This window comes from Tauraco erythrolophus, chromosome 2, assembly GCF_009769465.1.
Source record: "Tauraco erythrolophus isolate bTauEry1 chromosome 2, bTauEry1.pri, whole genome shotgun sequence".
In the NCBI taxonomy this organism is placed as follows: domain Eukaryota; kingdom Metazoa; phylum Chordata; class Aves; order Musophagiformes; family Musophagidae; genus Tauraco; species Tauraco erythrolophus.
Window position 1 is genome coordinate 9,821,255 of NC_141466.1, and position 20,888 is coordinate 9,842,142.

General features: G+C 38.5%; 1 protein-coding gene across 1 annotated transcript in view; it reads right to left on the minus strand.

The window, feature by feature from the left end:
• Positions 1-20,888, minus strand: part of LAMA2 (laminin subunit alpha 2) — a 303,089-nt gene that overhangs the window by 139,248 nt on the left and 142,953 nt on the right. The window contains exons 17-19 of the mRNA XM_086631963.1: positions 14,239-14,366; positions 8,158-8,244; positions 1,833-2,044 (exon numbers count right to left, since the gene is read on the minus strand). Of these exons, the coding sequence (XP_086488089.1) occupies positions 1,833-2,044; positions 8,158-8,244; positions 14,239-14,366 (427 nt within the window). The remainder of the gene's footprint in view (positions 1-1,832; positions 2,045-8,157; positions 8,245-14,238; positions 14,367-20,888) is intronic.

The following is a 20,888-nucleotide window of genomic DNA, read 5'->3' on the forward strand; positions in this document are numbered from 1 at the left end:
CTTGGATTTGGCTTTTTAATAAGGAAAGAAATTGAAAACAACAAAGTAAAGGCACAGTCCCTCTGATATTGTAGCTGCAGGGCAAACTTAATGGAAGTCTGCAAAGGAAATAGAAAATCATATGCAAAAAAGAAAATCCACATGAAAGATGGAGAGTAGATGAATGCAAGGTAACTGTGAGCACAAGGCTAGGAATACATTAGGGGGCTCTCCTTGTCAGTGATACTAACAACAAAAGCAAAGCTTGTAATTCTACATTAAATATGTATTTATTTTTAATACTTTTTTTTTAAAAATCGTAACTCTCCTCATATTACATCTCTTTCCCATGCAGCTGCCACTACTGTAGAAATGTTCAAAGCAACAGCCCTATCAATGCCTCAGGAATGGTGACAAGCTACTGGAAGCTACGATTTTTGAAATACACTTCTTTTTAAATCACATTACATACTTAACATCCTAAATTATATGACATCATTCATTGTGAACTGTTAACTCATGCTAAGAATATATGTGATTGTCCAACTTTTATCCAGCACTGTATAAAGTAGGTACAGAAAGCATTTACACAGGGATACATCTTCATGGTTATCTATGATTTTACTTATATCAGCGTTTATTAGCCTTAGCTGACAAAACTGGTGATGTTTTGTATCTCGCTGGCTCCCCCACAGTCTTAGGTGGTTCAACAGAACTTAGTATTCTCACTGCCGAACCACAAGCCACTAATAGCCACTAATGGCTCAGACTTTCGTGCTTGCAACACATACTGCAGAGGTGGTCCCTGTGTTCCTACACACAAAGCAGTAAGAAAGTGGCCCAGCTCTTTTACTTGCATAATTATATCCTGACATAACACCTTTGTACTCAATGGAGTTGCTGAGTTTATTCCAATGAATCGAAAAGGCTTAAATCCTTGTGACAGTGAAATAAAATGCTCTGCTCTCTCAGGACAGTTTATAACCTGTTGTATTCTGTTCCTCAGAATGGAGTAGAAGCGTATGTGAAGAATACGTTTAAGTTAAATGCAGTTGTTCTGCCTAATAGCCGTGTTCTGAGTTGTGCCAGCAATGGCTCAGAGAGCGTCACTGCCTCCTACAGAAGTAAAAGCTTCTGTTCATACCAAATCTTCCATCTGCTTTCAATAATTTTTCACAATCATAATGGGGAAGTATGAGCTGGGCTGATACTTGTATGAGCTGGGTGATGCCACCACTCAGGTGAGAAGTGGTAGCTTGCTGCAGTGCCCGGTATCCTCCTCCATAGCACCTCAGAAAATTTGTCAGGAGATTTTAGACTCACCTTTGTAGTAGGTGGGAGAATCTGGCCCTGTAAGAGGCAGCAGCTCCCAGCTCTTACTGAGGTCATGTAGGTAGGAAGGAGGTCATGAGTGGTGCCAGAGCTGGACCCTACAGTAACTGAAATATCACTCCCTTGCTTCAGCACCAATCTCACCAGTTAATGAAATTTCCCTGGATGGCTTATAGCGTTTTTACTCAATCATTTTCATTTATTTGTATTTATTTTTGTAGATCTGACATTTAGTATAACCTTTTGCATCCATGCAATGCTCTGCTCTCCCAGGTTTTTTCCATGTCTGCTTCATTACTGCTTCATTCTACAGCAGGAAGCTTTTTAATAGGTTCTTCTTTCTATTTACTTTGAAGTCTCCCTTTCCAGATGCAGATGCAAGTAAAATACTATTATTCTTAGAGGTGTAAGCACACCGTATCATTCTCCTGCTCACATATACAGAGGCACAGTCTTCCTCTCAGGAACACGGTTACAGGATAGATCAATACTGTCAGAAGCAGTAAAAGTTCATGACTTACGTTGACAGTTCCTTGCATCAAGAGCATCACCAAAATATCCATCAGCACACTTCTCACAATATTGGCCTGTTGTACCTGGCTTACATATCAGGCAAGCACCAGACAAGCTGTCACAGCTGCCAGGAATGGAGAAGTCAAGGTTGTCATTACACTGGCATGGCTGACACGATCCCCCTGGTATTAGAGGTTGTCCAAAATAGCCTTCTGCACACCTAAGGTAAAAGACATCAACAGTTAGGACACTTAAATGATCCTCCTATTAAAATATTTAATTTTGTTGCCTCACTAATCACCAAAAATGATTTGATCCTCTTCCAAGTATTTCCTAAACGTCTTTTTTTCTTTCTCCCTCCTTCTCTTTTTTAACAACACTGTAGATACAGTACCAGCTGAAATCCTGCCAGTTCTGCTAGTAATTAGATTTCAGTGGGAGAAAAATCTTGTCACTGGCACTGAGAACGAGATAAAGCATAGCAAGAAATCTGTCTATTGGCCCACTAGAGGAATTCAAGTCCACATTAGATAGGCTTTGTATTTCAGCACGTCATGTCTAGATGTTCTACACTCATTTACCAGCAAGCTTGATGATTTTTTCCCTCTATCTTAAAAACTTTTCTAGTTTAGTAAAACAGGTTTAGAAAGTAATGCAGACATAAATTTGTTTACCTAACAAGAACGTCCCCTGATTTAGCCTTCCTCTGATCTACTGCATGGTCAGATTTGTTTAATTAATGAACTGCTAATCTCTGTGTATAGGCAGGTAACAAAAAGATTGCTCATTATCACAGGAGCTGTGTTGGTGTATAAAAGGCATATAAATATACCTTTTATATTTTAACAGAGGTGTTGCAAAATATCACCTTCTTTTCCACCTTGCCCACCAGCAATTTCCTCTAAGTACCATGCAAAACAGGCTAGTGAATCTGACCTAAGAGGAGTGAGTATTTAAAGCAAATTTCTACTCGTCTCACAGCCTACTTCCTATTTATATTCTGCCCTGCTTTCCCTTTCCATTACATTTGCTCACACTTCATAGTAAGAGCAACTTGTAGATATTGAAGAAAAAGAAGAAAAATTACCCAGTTCCAGCTAATGAAGTTATTCATGTGTATCTCGGATGAACTCCAATTAGTGTAAAGAAAACAGAAAGTACATAAAACACATTGCATAAATTAATATTTTCTACTGGTTTGAATGCAGTTCTAACGTACATAGATAGCATCTCTGCTTTGTAATAGTATTGGATGGTGTGGTTGAACAAGGATTTTGCATACCATCCTAACAGGGGAATGCAGAGCTCTGCTACGCTTTTGCTCTTGTCCCTGTATGCTCATCAAGTTCCTCCTTTTCCTTGCATCCAGAATATCTCATGAAGCTTCCAACTGGATCCCAAACAAAGTCATTTAAACATTTATTAAGTATTACTCCTTATAATTAGCAAAGATTATAAAAATGGATAACTGCGATTAGGGATAACTGCGATTATTATAGTTGGATCTAATTGAATAGTTTTTTGTAGTAAGACATAGCACAAAGTAGGATTTTTTCCATTCTCTAAAAATATCCACAATGCAGACTAAAGATGAATAATACATATGAATAGTCCAGTGGTTTGGGTGCATGTAAGCACTCAAGAACATGAGTAAAATTTTCACAATCTAGCCCACTGTGCTTTACTTCTTTCGCATAGCCACCTCTCACAATTACCTCCTCATAGCAACAACACACCAAAATCTTGTCATTAGAATATTTCAGGCATTTTATTTTCAGAACCTGTCACGAATGTAGCCATGTATTGTAACTCCTTGTATTCCCTACAAAGAAACGAACATTTTTTCCTTGGATGGAGGATATCTCAGCAACCACAAAAGACTGGTTTTTAGCTTACTTTCATCAAAACGAATTGTCTTTTTTTCAGTGATGATATCTCAGTTACAAAGGCCAGAAATATCTCTTAATACATGTAACAATTAATAGCCATGTTTTATCAAAGCCAAAGAATAACTGGATAATTTATGCAGTTATCTTATTTTACCTAAAACAGATGATGTGTGAAGCTCACCCGTGCTTCGCTGAGATCTTTCTCACTTATTGCTGGCATATTTGCCATAAATCTGTATCTTTCAGTACTACTAAACTATTTGACTTCACTTAATGCGTATTCATTTTCCTCTTTCAGTTTCATTCAGGGGTTAGTTCTGTATCTGATAGTATTCACAGAAACTTACTGAGCAGTTCAGAGAAAAAACACTCCAGGGATTCGTGAGAAATGCACTGCTAATCATTTCGTTCTATTAATAGCAGGAGACCTTGATAACTCTATGTGCTCTCATCAGTTTAGACTTTGCTAATTAAAATTAGCAAAACCCACTACCATCACATAGCTATGTTCCACTCATAAACATAAATAATCTCGAATCCAGATTCAAGATGATCCTGAAAATAGGGGTAAACCTGTTAAGTTTAAAAGAAAATTGTGTGCATGTATTTATGTGTAAATTCTTGCACTTTGTCCTCCCACTTCTCCTGAAGTTGCAGGGCAATATTAAAAAATCTAGTTTCGCTAATTCCATCTTTATTCCCTTAAGAACATTTATACTTCAGCTACTCTTCTCAGATTCAAAGCATTACCTGTTTGGCAAAGTTGATATTAAAAAAACCCCAACAATATGTATGTGGCATGCAAAATTACATTTATGTATTACACAAAATACATATCTAAATAAATGATTGCTAAGTACAACAGAACACCTCTGAGATTAAAAAATACTCAAGAATAGGAGTAAAAGCAGTGATGAAAGACGGTTTCCATACTTTTCCTCTATGCTCACGTTTACCCTTAAATGTGTGTCTGTGACTGACACTGTTTGTTTTTATTTGGCATAACTAGTGCCAAATATAGGGCTACTATAAAAATAAATGTGTATGTATGCGTACCGGGTCTGGCTGGAACGGAGTTAATTTTCTTCACAGCAGCCTGTATGGTGCTGTGCACATACACATATATGCAAACAAACACAAGCCCATTTTATACATTTCTTTATATTTACTGGGAAAAAAAACCAAACCAACCCTTGAGACAGAGTTAATTTAGGCTGCCAATCCAAACACCTTAAAGTCTGGAAGTGCTATTTTAACAGTTGCTTTGAAACTTATGTGCATTCAACCTGTGTGCAAAATTTTGCAAAAGCCCTGTGGAGAAATGGCTTGTGACCATGCAGCTAAAAACCTTAACTCAGGAGCACAACACTGTTGTTATTGTTGCACGACCAACTGTAAATCTTGCATTTTGTAACATCCCAATGCCTACCTTTGCAAGCTGTAAACAATCCTGCATATCACATTTGTTGTATCAAATCTCCTGAATGTCTCTTTTTCCCATACAGACTTGTACTTCTGGCACTAGTGGATGAATTACATTAGCTAGAAGGAGTAGCAAGTTGAAGCCAAGGGACTCACAAGGGTCTATGGCTGGTGGTACTCTGTGCTAGACCTAAAGAACAGGGCCGGGGAGAGGAAGGAAAGACATAACCCAGTTCACCCTTCTCTTCCCACTTAAGATACACTGACCTCTCATCTCCTCTCCTAAGAGGAAAAGGTCACTGGAATCATATTCATAAATGAAGGAGTGCTACAGGAGAAGCTAGATTCTCACCCCATGGGAAAGTGAGCAGTGAGCAAAGGAAGGACGTTCAGTCTAATTTGCTGGGGAAAGGATTAAATGGGGAAGCTGGGCTTTCTCTACAGTTACAGGTATGTGGTAACTCTCAATACAGTTTATATCTGTGATTATTTTCATAGTGTTATGAGCCGGACCCCTTAGAACATTGAGCAATTTTGGCAACATTTTCCCGAAAAGTTCAAGTGAGAAACATTAATTTTTGACATTTTACAACTCCGGTGTAAAAAAAAAATATATATAAATGAAGAAAAGGTCTTGTCTCCCTAACGGGTAGAGGATGATTTTGGAGGCCAAATAGGTACAGTACTGCACATGCTCACTTCATGATACTTGCTACTTCATGATAATTTAGGATTGTTCAGTTAATGAATCATGTGGCTCAGATCACTTGTCACTTTGCAGTTGCTAAAGTGAAAGAGAATTTCATGTAAAGTCTTTTAGCAGTTACACAATCACTATAAATAGCAAAAGGCAACACACTTTCTCCTGTTCATTATTATTGACAGCTGTGGGCATTTCCAAGCAACTTGTTACAATTAAAAGCAAATAGTTCTATGAGCACTGGAATTAATGGCCTAATTTCCAATGGATCTGTATCTCATGGTTACAAGGCTAAGGGCTGATTATTTGCTGCAGGATGTTGCCATTCAGCAAAGAGTAATCCCTCAGGCTACAGCAGCACTTTTTCCTTGCCCTGTGAAAGTTTTCTTATGGGCAGAACATTTAATAATCTCTCTCTCGTTCTCTCTCTCTCTCATGTATTCTCTGCTGTTTAATCAGGTGTGAGTTCACATAATGTTCTCCCCTTTAGCTATGACATGTTCTGATCTATCAACCTCTATTCAGCCACTTCTTTTCACAAAACCTTCAGGAACAATTATTATCTTTGAGACCTCCTACCCTTCTGTCAAATTTGGTTGAAATTGACCTACAAGTTCACACGTCTTTGCAGGCAGCCAGCCAGACATGCACAAAAAAAGTCACACTAGCCTCATTTCCTTAGGAAATCAGGCTAAAATCCAAGCCTGCCACTTATTCAGATTCTGTCCTACTGCATCTACAGCCTGTGCCCCACTCAGAAATAGCACTTGTTGCTAATGGAAGCTGTCAATGACCCTGCATCGACAAACTGCCATCAAAGTGCTCTTGATGCGATTTATTCCTGCCGTCATTAACGTCACAGCCCACTAGCTGAAAGAAGGGGATGACTCCCAAGACGGACAGGAAAAGACAGGCAGAAATAGCACGCAGCAGGAGCAGACTCAGTGATGATGGGTGGAAACAGGTGACAGCCTGCACTCTCACTTTAGGGCAGATATAGCCAAACAGGAGATTCAAAGGGAAGTAGTTGTAAATGCAAATTGGGAAGACAGGACTAGGAAGTGATCACAGCGTATGATCAGGTTCCTGCTTTCCTAGTTGGCTCTTCCTCTGGGTTCACTCCTACTTTTCCTCATCCCAGCCTGAATATTGTAAGTCTTCATTCAGAGGCCTTACCTTTTTTAGGGTTTACATTGGAAAATGCTGCAAGCAGCTCATGGGAGTGCCAAAAGGCAAAAGCCTACTAAGAAACAGAAGTGCCATGTTTTCATGCCCCATAACTGTTTAGCCAGGTGTTAGACAGTTATCTGGCTCCCTCAGCCCCTCTTAAAGAGGTGTCATTTACAGGGTCACAGGGGATGAGGATCACAGAGCCAAAGCCAATGCTGATTCATCACGACCTCCAAACAACTCGCAGAGGTCCCCTGGCACACTAACTGCTCTCGAAAGATGTCCCATCCAAGTGAAGTCCCACGGGACTGAAGGCGTGCAGACACAGTGATGATATCGCTTGTCTATGCGGTCTCACCTGCTGCGGTAGGGGGTTCCTGGGAGCTTAGCACCTGCGCTCACACTAGCCTTCTGTTTCATTTAAATTCTCCATGTGATCCTTTTGGAGTAACAGGATGTAAGACGGGGAGAGAACTTTCTCTCTCAGTACTAACATGTCATTCAGACCTGTCACAGCCAAAGACAGACTAGACATTTTTTTATGTGTCTTTTGTACAAGTAGTAATAAGTGTAGGAAATGTATATTGAGCTTTTCTATGTACTTGTCAAAGAAGAATTATCTTTCTTGCCATTAAAACCTAGCTTGTTCTACTTGCTAAATAAAGACTGCAATGGGAAACTAGAAGCAACAAAAATGTAAAACATTCTTTTTAAAATAATTAAAATCAACAAATAACTTATTAGAAGAGCTGTATTTTCACTGCATATTAACTTGTTTAAAAGAAGAATCAGTAATTTATTGCATATTTGATTCACCATGCTCTACACAATGACAAAAGAGACAAAATGATTATAAAAATCTCAGAAGAGTGACAGAAAAGCTAGAAGAATCATTTTTTAAAAAAGACTCTTACTTTCCAGCAAACGCTTCTTGGAAGCTTTGCACTTGACCATAAAGTAATAAAATAAGCACTAGAAATACACAAATGCATGGACACGGTATCAGAGAAAGATGCACAGGAATTTCTTCAGTGAGTTTCAGAAGGCAGGAACGGGGATGAGAAGGGGAAGTAATAAAAAGGTAGAACAGTTGCATATAATCAATACTTTTGTTTCAGACCTCATATGGCTAAAAGCATGATGCTTGCTTACCTTTCACAGCGTGGTCCCACGTACCCAGCTGGGCATTCATCGCATATTAATCCACGACTTGGGTCAAAATGGCATGTCGGGCTAAAGCTGTGTTGTTGATATTGGGTGAGAAGAGGGACAAGAAAGAAACATAAAGAAAGGATGGTAAGGAGCATAGCTCTCTTCCCACTTCAGAGATCGTTAATCTGCAAAACAGTGCCCAGGAAAAGTGATTCTGGTCTAGGACATGGGGCTTAGCTTTGACTCCAGCAAACAGAATTTGGAATGACTCTGCTATTTCTGCGACACTGAATATAGAGTAACGGATGGCAGCATCCCAATGGCCTGTTATTACGGGACTTGAGCCTGCCACTGAGCAGTCTGGATACCATTATAAAGGCAGGAATGTACAGCTGTTTGTTTGTGCCCCTGAGGACCTGGCAAAACAATCTATGCCATAATGTGGCCCCCATATAAATCTTTCTGAAGGACATCTGATTTGAAAGCTCAGTTAACTTTGTGCATAACCAGCTGTAAAAGGAACCCTGTGAACAAGAAAGGGGAACGGCAAAAAGGGAAATACCTGGTGCAGCTTCCCAGAGAGTGCATTTGAGTAAATTGAGTGCCAATGACCTCAAGCAACAGGCCAGACAGGCACGCTGAAGTTTCAGAATAGCTTGCAGAGTAGAAAGCTTTACCTCTTTGCTATGGTCTACTTATTTTTAGCTGTATTTTTATTAATAGGGATAACATAGGCTTTTGAAAGCTCCACCTCTTGATGTCCGTGTTTAACTCTGAACTGTGCTCCTTCACTGTTTAGCATTTTGCTTTCCATAATCTTTCTTCCTTAATACACTTTTGTGAGGAAGTCTCCTGACACTCTAAAAGAGACTGCACAGAGTAAGAGGCATCCTGTTCTTCTGTCATTCTGGAACAATTGTTAGAGACAGCGACTTTATAGGGCCTCACCTAAATAATAATAATAAATTCTGGTCAACCAAATAGAAAATTAGAAAAAGGGAAAAAAAAAAATGGGAGCAGGTGCATAGTGGAGTGACTATTCACAACAGGAAAACGAAACAAAGCACCTATCTGAAAAGAAGGCACTAAACTTATCTTCTGTAAGCTAGGAAAACAGAAGTTGAGAAGGAATATAATTGCTCTAACAAAGACATCAGAAAGAAGGTATATTCAAAGTAAAAGTTCATGGTACAATAATAACAAAGGGACATAATCTGACTTCAGATAAATTAAAGCAGGAAACATGACGAAAATTTCCGGAAAATAATAGGCACAGGGAAGACTGAAAAGCTTAATTAGGGTCATGTAATGTGATTACCTGCTGGTGACCGGACCCCATAGAATCATAGAATCATAGAATGGTTAGGGCTGGAAGGGACCTTCAAAGGCCATCTAGTCCAACCCCCCTGCAACAAACAAGGATATCTCCAACTAGATCAGGTTGCTCAGGGCCTCGTCCAACCTGGCCTTAAATGTCTCCAGGGATGGAGCATCCACCACCTCTCTGGGCAACCTGTTCCAGTGTTCTACCACTCTCATGGTAAAAAATTTTTTCCTAATATCCAATCTGAATCTACCTCCCTCTATTTTAAAACCATTACCCCTTGTCCTATCCATTTCTCAGGAGTCATCGACTCTATGATCTGACTTCAGTTATTCTTTATTCTGCTTCTGTTATAGATTACTTCTATTTATAAATATCCTGTCTGTCATAGGGCAAGTTATCCCACAGACATAAAAAAATCAGTAAGAAAAATGTGGGAAGGTCAAGTTCAGTAAACACAGATAGACATTGAGATTTTCCTCCTTCCCATAAGGATTAGGTTTGTGTTACTTTGCAATATCATTCAGTTAAGAATAGATTCATGAATGCATGAGGAACCAGTTGAAGAAACAATAATTGTTCATTCTATTTTTAAACAGCAATGAAAGCAATTTCCAACTGAGACATTGAATCTAATCAGCAGCACCTGACTTACTTCAAGTAAGATCCTGTTTGTCAGTCCCAACCTCAGTCTTTCTAAGAGTTACATGGGAAACTTTGTGGATATGCTATCACAGCTCATGATAGCATTGCATGAGATTGACTGTACTGCAGTTCCATCAAGAGCTCTGAATTCAACTGCATAAATTTTAAAGTTAATAATTAAGTACTTGTTATAACTAAGTACTAAGAACAAACAGCAGAATTTCCATGTCTTAAGGGTTATGCTTGGACCTAGCAGCCTTTGATTCTTTCTCTGACTTAATAGTCAGTTCACATCTCAATACTAAACACTAATACATTGAGAAATTCCCATCTGCATACTATACAGGAAACATGTAACAGCAGCATGAGAAAATAAGAGTTTATCTTCCTGATTATTTAGAATCTCATTACTCACTAGCAATAAATACTGATGAAAAGAATCACCGAACCATAGAACGGTTTGAGTTGGAAGGGACCTTAAAGATCATCTAGTTCCAACCCCCTTGCCATGGGCAGGAACAGTGTGTACTGATCTGTCAAAATAAGCTTCAAAAAATCTTAGTCTCTCTTGATTCATTATCACTCTTTTCAGATTTTACATCAGGTAACGACATTAACATCAGTCAAGACATGGGACAAGCATGAATACACAGCATGGGTATATATGTGATAGGTCTATGTTGGGAGATAGGGCTTCCTAGAGGCTTATAGGTATGATATAGAAAACATTTCTTGGGAATAAGTTTGTGATTTTATTTAATTCTTCAAGAAAATATTAGAATTCTGAGACTAACCCAAATTCCTAGTTCACATGCTATGAGTTTACTTGTGACCTTCTCAAGCTGAGTGAGATATCTTCTGTCTCCCATTTCCAATGATAAAACAGTCCTGTCAGGGTCTTCATTACCCATATAAATTTTATCACCACTTCAAGTGAAGAGTAGTAATTATCCCAGACATCTACATTTGGTAGAAAGAATTATATAGTAGCATGTCTGATAATTTCTATGGGAAAAAAAAAAATCAGTTTATTTGAAACTCCTTAAAGGCTAAGAATGTTAGAACATTTTGTAAGAGTGAAGCGTTAATAAGAAAAGATAAGATGAAGAAGTCAAGCGTGCATTGCATATGCCATTTATAATACGAGTATTGAACTCATTTGCATCACATAAGTACAAATATGGAGATATATGCAAAAAGAGGAAAATATAGCCCAGGATCTAGAAAACAAGCTTAGACAACTTAATTTTAGTTTCCTGATTTGGCCAAGTATGCTTTTCTGACATATGGCAAGTCACTTATCACTGTTGTGCTTCAGAAGGCAGTTTTATGATTGGCTTCAGTGATTGCATATGGAAACTGCTGCCACTAGGAAACAGGAGAGGGAATGAGCAGCAGTTGAATCAGCTTAAGTTAACTATAGAACAATACCATCACCCTACATTTCTCAAATGGATAGAACAGTTCTCCTCCACCTTATGCGACATTGCAAAGAACATGACTCAAGTGCTGCGAAAACAGTAATGGGAACCATTATAAGCATCATAAGGAAAAAAACCCACTGCTATAAAAGACAAAACCGATTTCTTAATAGGAATATATCTCAGAGGTTCATCACATGGACAACATTCTCTACGCACCAGGAACTTAGTATTAAGCTTAGAGACTTACAGATGCCGTGTCATGCCATGTTAGGAAATAAATACTACAGGAATTAAAATCTATAGACAGCTATTTATAATCATTTGTATGTAAATTAGTCACTTGCTAGGTTATTCAGGAGCTTGGTAAAATATCTTTATTTTCTCTGTGAAGGATGTGTGAATGAATCTGAATTGTTTACATATATTATCCCCAGCACAATAAACTCATTGCCAACTAAGAAGAAAAATGAGTATTTTAACAGCTTTCAGATAATACATTAAATCTTTAACAACCTTTTTTCTTCCTCATAAACAAATTTAATAATTGGTCTAGGACTGTAAAGTCATGAGAGCTTGAACCTTTCAATGAGTTCTACAAAGCTTGAGGATGTTCAGAGTTTTGCTTTTTCCATTTTAGAAACAAGAAGCTATTGTACAATTCTAATGCAGGGCTAAACTTTGCAGGGTTCAGGATTCCCACAGTTTCACAGTTCAAGAACATTTATATTCTGCATTTGTTTTGTACCTATATTTTTGAAGAAAACCAAATATTAAAAATGGGACTCTTGTTAAATTTCAGAAAAGGAAAGTAAAGCAGCTAGAACTCTGATGAATATGTAATAGAGAGCTCCAGGCATTTTGCCAATAAAAACCTAAACTCAATCTATTTGACTTGCTTTGTTGCACATCTACACAAGATATACATGTGATAGTGTTTTTCCTGCTTTGTCAGTACAGCGTTCTCAAAGAATAGAAAGAGAGTTAATTAACTATGCAAGGAATTCACAGAATCACAGAATGTCAGGGATTTGAAGGGACCTCAAAGGATCAACTAGTCCAATCCCCCTGCCTGAGCAGGACCACCTAGATCAGATCACACAAGAACACGTCCAGGCGGGTTTTGAACATCTCCAGAGAAGGAGACTCCACAACCTCTCTACTAAGTATGTGAAAGAAATGAGGTCATCAGAAGAACCATGCCTGAGCAGCAGACATAATAAACCCATCAATATCTAATACAACCAACTGAATAGTTGTGATTGGAGAAGGCAGGCTCCCATTCTACAATCCCCTGGAATTTCTGCTGATAAGTGCTTAGATTATTCCTGCCCCGATCAGTGCAATTTTAACAGGACACAATGCCACTGTAGGCAACAGCCTTAGCCTGAACGAAAGAGCAAAATCTGGTTCATCTGTGCCTTGTGGTGGCACACTGACATTCAGGTCAAATTCTCTTCTTGCATCTTGCAGAGCTCCCTCCCTGGGCGGGTGGTAGACACATATTTTGCCCTGTAAACATTAAAAAGTATTCTTTACACTCTTCAACAGTAAAGTGCATTTCATTGACAGAATCTGACTTTTGTTTAAGAAAAAATAGAGTGAAACGGAAGATGCAGGGCTGAAGGGAGGAAAAAAAAATTACTCCAGTAGATTTATCAGCTCCTATAGCCACTTAAAACTTGAAAGCTGTGTGAAGAGTTTGGGATGGGGCAATCCCTGTGCATAGTTTACAGTTTTCCAGTACAATCCTACAACCCTTCTGAACCGTTTATATGGATTAACAGTGATTCTTTTCAGAAGGGAGCCACATCCAATTTATGGCTGGAATTTGGGCAAGCAGTAGTTACCACCGCAAACACGTCAGACATACTCAACAGTTCCTGATCTTCCTGAAAAATTATGGTATGTGTAGAACCATAGCAGCTCTTCTGTGTAATCTGGAAATATACTATTTGCACCAGGGCTCCTTTTCTCTGAAGCCATACTGGACAGCATAAACCAAATGTGCAAATTCAGACTGATACACATCATTTGCATTTATTTTATATGCACAAGAAAAGCTAACCAGACAAGATTCAGAACAGTTTTCTTCAATGACACCAAGTCAAATGATTTTGGTATTGTTATTTTCCAAGTACTGACTGAGACAAAACAAACGAAAAAACATTCAAGCCACTTGGTCTATTAAATTGTACGTAGCAAGAAGCACAGACAAGCTTTTGTAATGAAGGAAACATTTGTTCTTTAGCCCAGAGTTTTGATGAACTTTTCACTATTATTTTTATTTAATAAAACAAATTTATAGTGATTATTTTGAGATACGCTGACAAAATATTTTCACTTGCGAGATCTTAGGCTGAATTTGGACTCCAAACAAATTAACATTATCATTGAATGTTGACTGGCAGAAAACGAAAATTAACAGCAGAAGGAATCACTATTTTATCTGATAAACATAAATTGATTTTAAATTCAATTATTAAAAAAAGCCTATGTGAAGAGGTTTTTTGCCTTGCCTCTCTATGAAGCTAGCATTCTGTACAATTGTAAAAAGAGAATAAAAGTTCATATTGCAGAATATATTACTTGATTAACACAGAAGAAAACCTCAACTGTACATGCAAAAGTATAAATCAAAAAGTTATGCAATTTACTTAAAGCATAACATGCAATAAATATATATCTTACTTGTTAGAAGCTATGTTTAGGGGGCAAGCACACAACTGACAATCTTCAGCTGTCCCTTTAGTAGGATCACCGTAGAAGCCAGGAAGACATCTATCACAATATGAACCACCTGTGTTGTGTTTGCAGTCCTAAACAGAAAACAAGAAACACAAATTCACAATTAGAGAACTTACATATGGAAAGTCTTTGAAGGTCATTCACCTTGCCCAGACTCTCAACAGGACTGTAAGAGGTCTGTATTATATATTCTAATTTTCTGCTGCTGGTTGAGAACCAGTTCTAGAGGTCAGCTGTCACGATCAGTGCTTCATACATATCAGGTGTGTTCCTTTGGTTAATTTTTCTCTATGTTAAACAAAAAGAACATTTCACTGCAGACCTTTATCTTTCCACCATACAACAGCTGCATCATTGTTTTAGCTTGCTTAAAGAAAACCAGTCTTCAGAGCAGCACAAAACTGGTTTACTACTGCAGTCTTGCAACAAGCCGTATTTTATGAAAAACGGTTTTCAGATGTTGACCCCAGAAATACAGCCTACTGGCTTTCGTAATACAAGAGACAGTTTATCTGAGCCCAGGAAACATCCAACATACTACAAAAAAAATGGCAGAACTAGATCTGCACATTTGTATATAACCTCTGACCTGATCTCAAATTAAATGATATTTTGGCAGAATGGGAATTGATCCTCTGAGAATAGGCTTCCCATGATGACTTGTAAGAACCAAGTTTTAAAAAGTAATTACCCCTTGTATTCTTCTTCCCCATCACCATACAGGATTTAGAAATTCTCAGTTATTTGGCAGGATCCATGAAAGGCTCAGCAAATTAGTTTTCTGGCTTAGACTCTCTCATTTTTTTGGCCACATTTATAGCACACCACACTATACCTTTCACTGCTATTTGCCACAAGAGACCCAAGGGTAGCCCTTTCACAGTGTGAAAACAGAGAAAGCAGCAGAAATAGTTTTCGTTCTTAAATGCTATCTTGATGTGCTTGGGTACAGGCTTAAAAAGCATATAGCAACTTGAAAAGGCCAAAATGAATGCCACGTGAGAGATTTTCTTTAATGGGCTGTGTTCTGATCTGATTTAGACATGGGGCCGGATCAAATCTAGATTTGCTGCTGCTTGAGAACTCTTGAGGGTTTTGGGTTTTTTTTTAAGCGTAGGTATTTCCAAACTTATGATTCAATTTAAAATATTTTTAAGAACACTTTAAAATTGTTTCCTCATTTGGAATAAGTCATGCATACAGTACTGACTGATAACAGCATTCCTGTCTAAAAGACATAACGTATCCTCAATAAAGAAAATGGCACTATTCTAAGGAACACTTGATTTCTTCTTCAGGACTTTCCAGGATTAAAATGATTTGTAGAAAGTTTTTTGCATTGTGCTCTGCATACCCAATACCATACATTTGGGCAGCTGGAAAAGCACAACACCCTTTTCAGTCATGAGCGCACTAGAGTCAAAAGCATCTGTCTCCAGAAATGCTGTTTGCTGTTTTAAAGGGTGCATTCTTATTGCTTGTGTATACAATCAGCATATCTCTGAAATAAAAGCATTAGTCACAATATTACATTTTCACATATTTGATAGATTGTGAGCTAATACCAATTGCAGATGACACCAAGTTGTGTGGTGTTGTGGACACACTGGAGGGAAGGGATGCCATCCAGAGGGACCTTGACAGGCTGGAGAGGTGGGCCTGTGAGAACCTCATGAAGTTCAACAAGGCCAAGTGCAAGGTCCTGCACGTGGGTCGGGGCAATCCCATGCACAAGTACAGGCTGGGCGGAGAATGGATCGAGAGCAGCCCTGAGGAAAAGGACTTGGGAGTGCTGGTGGATGAGAAGCTCAACATGAGCCGGCAATGTGCGCTGGCAGCCCAGAAAGCCAACCGTATCCTGGGCTGTATCAAAAGGAGCGTGGCCAGCAGGTCGAGGGAAGTGATTCTGCCCCTCTACTCTGCTCTCATGAGACCCCACCTGGAATACTGTGTTCAGCTCTGGAGTCCCCAGCACAAGAAGGACATGGAGGTACTGGAATGAGTCCAGAGGAGGGCCACGAAGATGATCAGAGGGCTGAGGCACCTCTGCTATGAAGACAGGCTGAGAGAGTTGGGGCTGTTCAGCCTGGAGCAGAGAAGGCTTCGGGGTGATCTTATAGCAGCTTTCCAGTACCTAAAGGGGGCCTACAGGAAAGCTGGAGAGGGACTTTTTACAAGGACGTGTAGTGATAGGACAAGGGGCAATGGATTTAAACTGAAAGAGGGCAGATTTAGGTTAGATGTAAGAAAGAAATTCTTTACATTGAGGGTGGTGAGGTACTGGAACGGATTGCCCAGAGAAGTTGTGGATGTCCCATTCCTGGAAGTGTTCAAGGCCAGGTTGGATGAGGCTTTGGGCAACCTGGTGTAGTGGAGGGTGTCCCTGCCCATGGCAGTGGGGTTGGAACTAGATGATCTTTAAGGTCTCTTCCAACCCTAACCATTCTATGATTCTATGATTATTGATACTCTTAGTCAAACAACATTATGGCTTCAGAGCCATCAGCTGGCTTGAATTCTACTTCATTAGGTCATTCAAGTCCATTAGATTGTTACTTCAAGTGCTGTCATTCAAAAAGAATCTACTGACCATACTAAAATAGTAGCTGGGAACATTAAGATATGCTTTTAAAAGAAGATGTGACAAAAATAATCTAAGTGCTTCAAAAGAAAAATCTTTTGCAATTCAACTTTTTTAAGGCATCATGTCAAATTATTTGTACTTCTGAAACATAACGGATTCTGTTAAGTTTAGCTTTAAATATCCTCAGACATATCTTAATGTTTTTTAAGAATATGAATGGCTTATACATCAAGGATGTTATTAGAGTGAAAGGAGCTAACACACTATTTTAAAGCTATGCACCTCTTACAGAGTGGTATTTGCAGCTTCTGCTCTTTTTGAGTAAAAAACCTGAAACCTTCCATTTTGTAGGAAAACAATTCATGCTACAAAGAGCTGACCTTCTCTTTGATGAATTATCTTCTGAAACTCTGTCAGTCATTTCTATGTACTGTGTCTAATTCTCCTCAATCCAGATCTCTGCACCTGCTTTCTTCCTCATCATGAATCATTAAATGTAAAAATGAAAAAGAAAAGAACTTCACACATATAGTACCAAAATCTGAGCATACGTTGCATTGTGTATATATTAGAGTTTAGCTGAGAAATAACGATCTTGTGTGGTCCTATACTTTTCTCCCTGAGCCAGTCCAAATTTTGCACGACAAAGAACCAGGATTATGTAGTACGCAGATGTGACATAATTTGCCGGTTCTCTTCAATGATGCATTAAATTTTATACTAATTTGCCATATTTATAGATCACTTTAAGTACTGAAGCAGATGAGTTATTAGGCCTTCTAAAGATACTATCAATAATCATGAAAAATTTGTGTTTACTTGACATCAATTGATTGAATCTCAGTTTGAAACTTGCCAAATGTACAGCAATGGTTTTGAGCATCATCTAGTTTGACTAATGTCTAACACACTGAAGTTATTTCCTTAAAACATCCTTAAGCCTGTGAAGTCTTAATTGCATGTTCGTAGGAACATTTAAGTATTTTTTGTGTGTCAGGAGACTGAGTATAAAGATGATCACAATCAACTGTCCCTAGCCTGCTCAGGATATTATAGACACTTTCTTTTTATTCCTTCAGAAATAAAGTTTGTTCCAACACATTGATCTAGCGGTTTTGGTAAAATCAATGCTTTGTTCCATAGATCCATAGACTTTGTGGCCAGGAGTGATTTTATGCCCAAATATTTATGCTTTCAAATTCCAGGTACTGAATCTCAAACTATTTTGAATGCATCGATTTTCTAGACCTCTTTTATCTCAAAACACAATTAAACTTCACTTAGACAACCTCTGAGTAAGCAAGACTGTGAAATTTATTTTTGTCCAAAATTTCATGTACCACTCAGACCTCGCTGCCCAAAGACTTTACTGCTGATGTCCTGGAGTGTGTTTTGCTCCATTTCCTACTGAGTCAGCTCTCCCCTTGGAAGAAACCAAATGAACATCTTTATGCTCAGTTTCAGAGAACTGTATATTCACACTGAAAACCACTCCTGCTTATCTGCATATGCAGCTGAGTGTATATGAATATGGACAGAAAGAGTCTGAATAGAAGGCAAGTGATGAAAATAAAACTTTAATCAGGGAGTATGACTCAGTTCAAGACAGTGCCTTTGGCACGCTGCTGCCAAAGAATACCTGTCACAGACACAACCAGGGAAACCAGTTTAAGCAAGTTGAAGAAAGTGAAGGGATAACACTGAGTGCCTATTTCAGTATATTCCCTGGCCATCTAGACCAGACAATGGTATTATATCTATCTTTGGAAGCATGAGTATACCTTTCTGGCATTTTCGAACTACCATACCGTCAAGATTACATGGAGAATTCCCTATCTTGGTGTTACAAATGCAATCAGGATGTTGCAGAGGCTTTACATAGTTTTCATCTGTGGTGTAGCCTATACTGCATTTAGCTTAGGAGGTATCATTTTGTTGCTCTGTGTATGAAGATGGGTGAGGACATTTTGTCGTTCCTGTGATGAACGCTGTCTAAAGCACACGTCCACTAGCTCTGATGTTGGCCCTTGGTAGTGTTAGGTTAACGGTTGGACTCGATGATCTTCAAGGTCTCTTTCAACCTAAATGATTCTATCATTCCATGATTCTATGCTATATGACACTTACACGCAAAGGAATAAAATACAAAATGGATGCGATGCCACTGGGGACTGCTCACTTAGCAATTTAGGCAAATCTTAGGGCAGAAAGATCTGCTTTCTCTGGGCTTACTAATGGGAACGTAGTATCCTGCAATGAATGAAACACCTTGAAACGTGTTTGCTATTCACAAGGTTTAGGTTTAACCAACCTCCTAAAGCTACCATAAATGCGTGTGTGTAATACTACAAAAGAGTATTTCTGAACGTTAGAACTTGCGCTCTGTACCAAAGCAGTTATGTATATCACAATGGTAACGAGAACGATGCATCATGCAGCTCTATATGGTTGCTGTGGGGATCAAAGGGCTTTGCAGGTTCCTGCAAGATATGCGTTAAAATGAGCTTTTTATACAGGCCTATGTCGAAGCAGATGATTTGAGCTTTTATCACGAGTCAAAAACACATTTCAGTTGCTTTTCAACTACATTTCAAAGCTAAGGAAGAGCAAAAAGAAGTATCATATCAGTAAATTAGGTGCCTAAATTGTCTGTTGTATTACTGAAAAAACACCATGAATAGTAATAAGGAGGCCAAAAGGCTGTGTAAATCTCAATAGAAAGAATGCCTTTGATGTGAAACATTTCTCTTTTTCAGCATTCAGACTTCTCTCTCTTTCACTTCAAAAGGCTTATGATCCAAATTGAATAGCAGCATTTAATAGCCTGCATGGATACTAACCCATCTAACTTCACTTACCGTGTTTTCAAAGTAAGCTGCAAGAAAATCCAGAACTGATTTTAAGCTCCCTGTGCGCCTCTTTTTTATAGGATGATCTAGTATACGCTCAGACAGAACACATAAAATACAGAATGCTTGATAACGCACACAGATTAAAGCACGTTTTCAACTGGTTATTTTCCACTTCCTTGCCAGTGCTGCGTTACCGTTACAGCAGCAGCAGCTTTGAGACATCAGAAGGGGAGCTCTACTGTCTCAGCCAATAGTTCACATCAGCTGAAAAGTGCAAAAGCACCACAGTATGCAACTATATAGCCTTCTCTCACATCCGGGCCAGTGCTACAGACAAAAATAAAAAAGGTACTTGTGCAAGGGTGAAAACTTGAAGACACAAGCAAGCAACCTCAGAATTCGTGTCTGGCTATGCACCCCTAAGCAAAATAGTCACTAGTTGTGATTTACCTTAGACAGGATTCTCTCTTCCCTTTCTTTTCTGTTAATTGGCTTTTATGTTATAGATATCATAGCTGGAGGCTACAGTCATTAATGCAATAAATTTTATCTTTGTTGAGGAACACAAACCTGTATTACCCTAGTGATAAATATTTTCAAATATTTTCATCGCATATAAGTGAAGGATTCAAAACACGACTGTCATGTCACACATATTTTTCATCCTAGGTGCTTCTTTAAGGCTTACAGTATAATTAAATTGAGAATCATATTCTATTCATGAAAAAGCCATTTGAAAAATTTACTGATTCATACATTAAGGATATCTTGTTTTGCATTGCAATGCAATTAAACATCTTGTATGGGCATAACAGGAAGACCAGTGATAATTATAAAAGCCAAATTACACTGAAAAAAGCCTGAATTTTCATTTTGGATTTTTCCCAGCAGCTTTTTCTTAAGGAAATAAAAAGGAACATTTAGAAACATGCACAATACAACGTCTGCTTGAAATTCTGCAGGGAAATGACAGTATGATACCCCACTAAACTGGCACTGGCTCAAATTGTGTTTCTGCAAGACTAATGAAATGAGAAATGTTGTTTCAAGCTTCATGCCATGTCAGATGATATAAAACTAAAAATGCCCTTGAGTTAATCAGAACAGTCTATTCAGCATAATTCACCCATTCCAAAAGGCTACTGAACGGGCTGGAA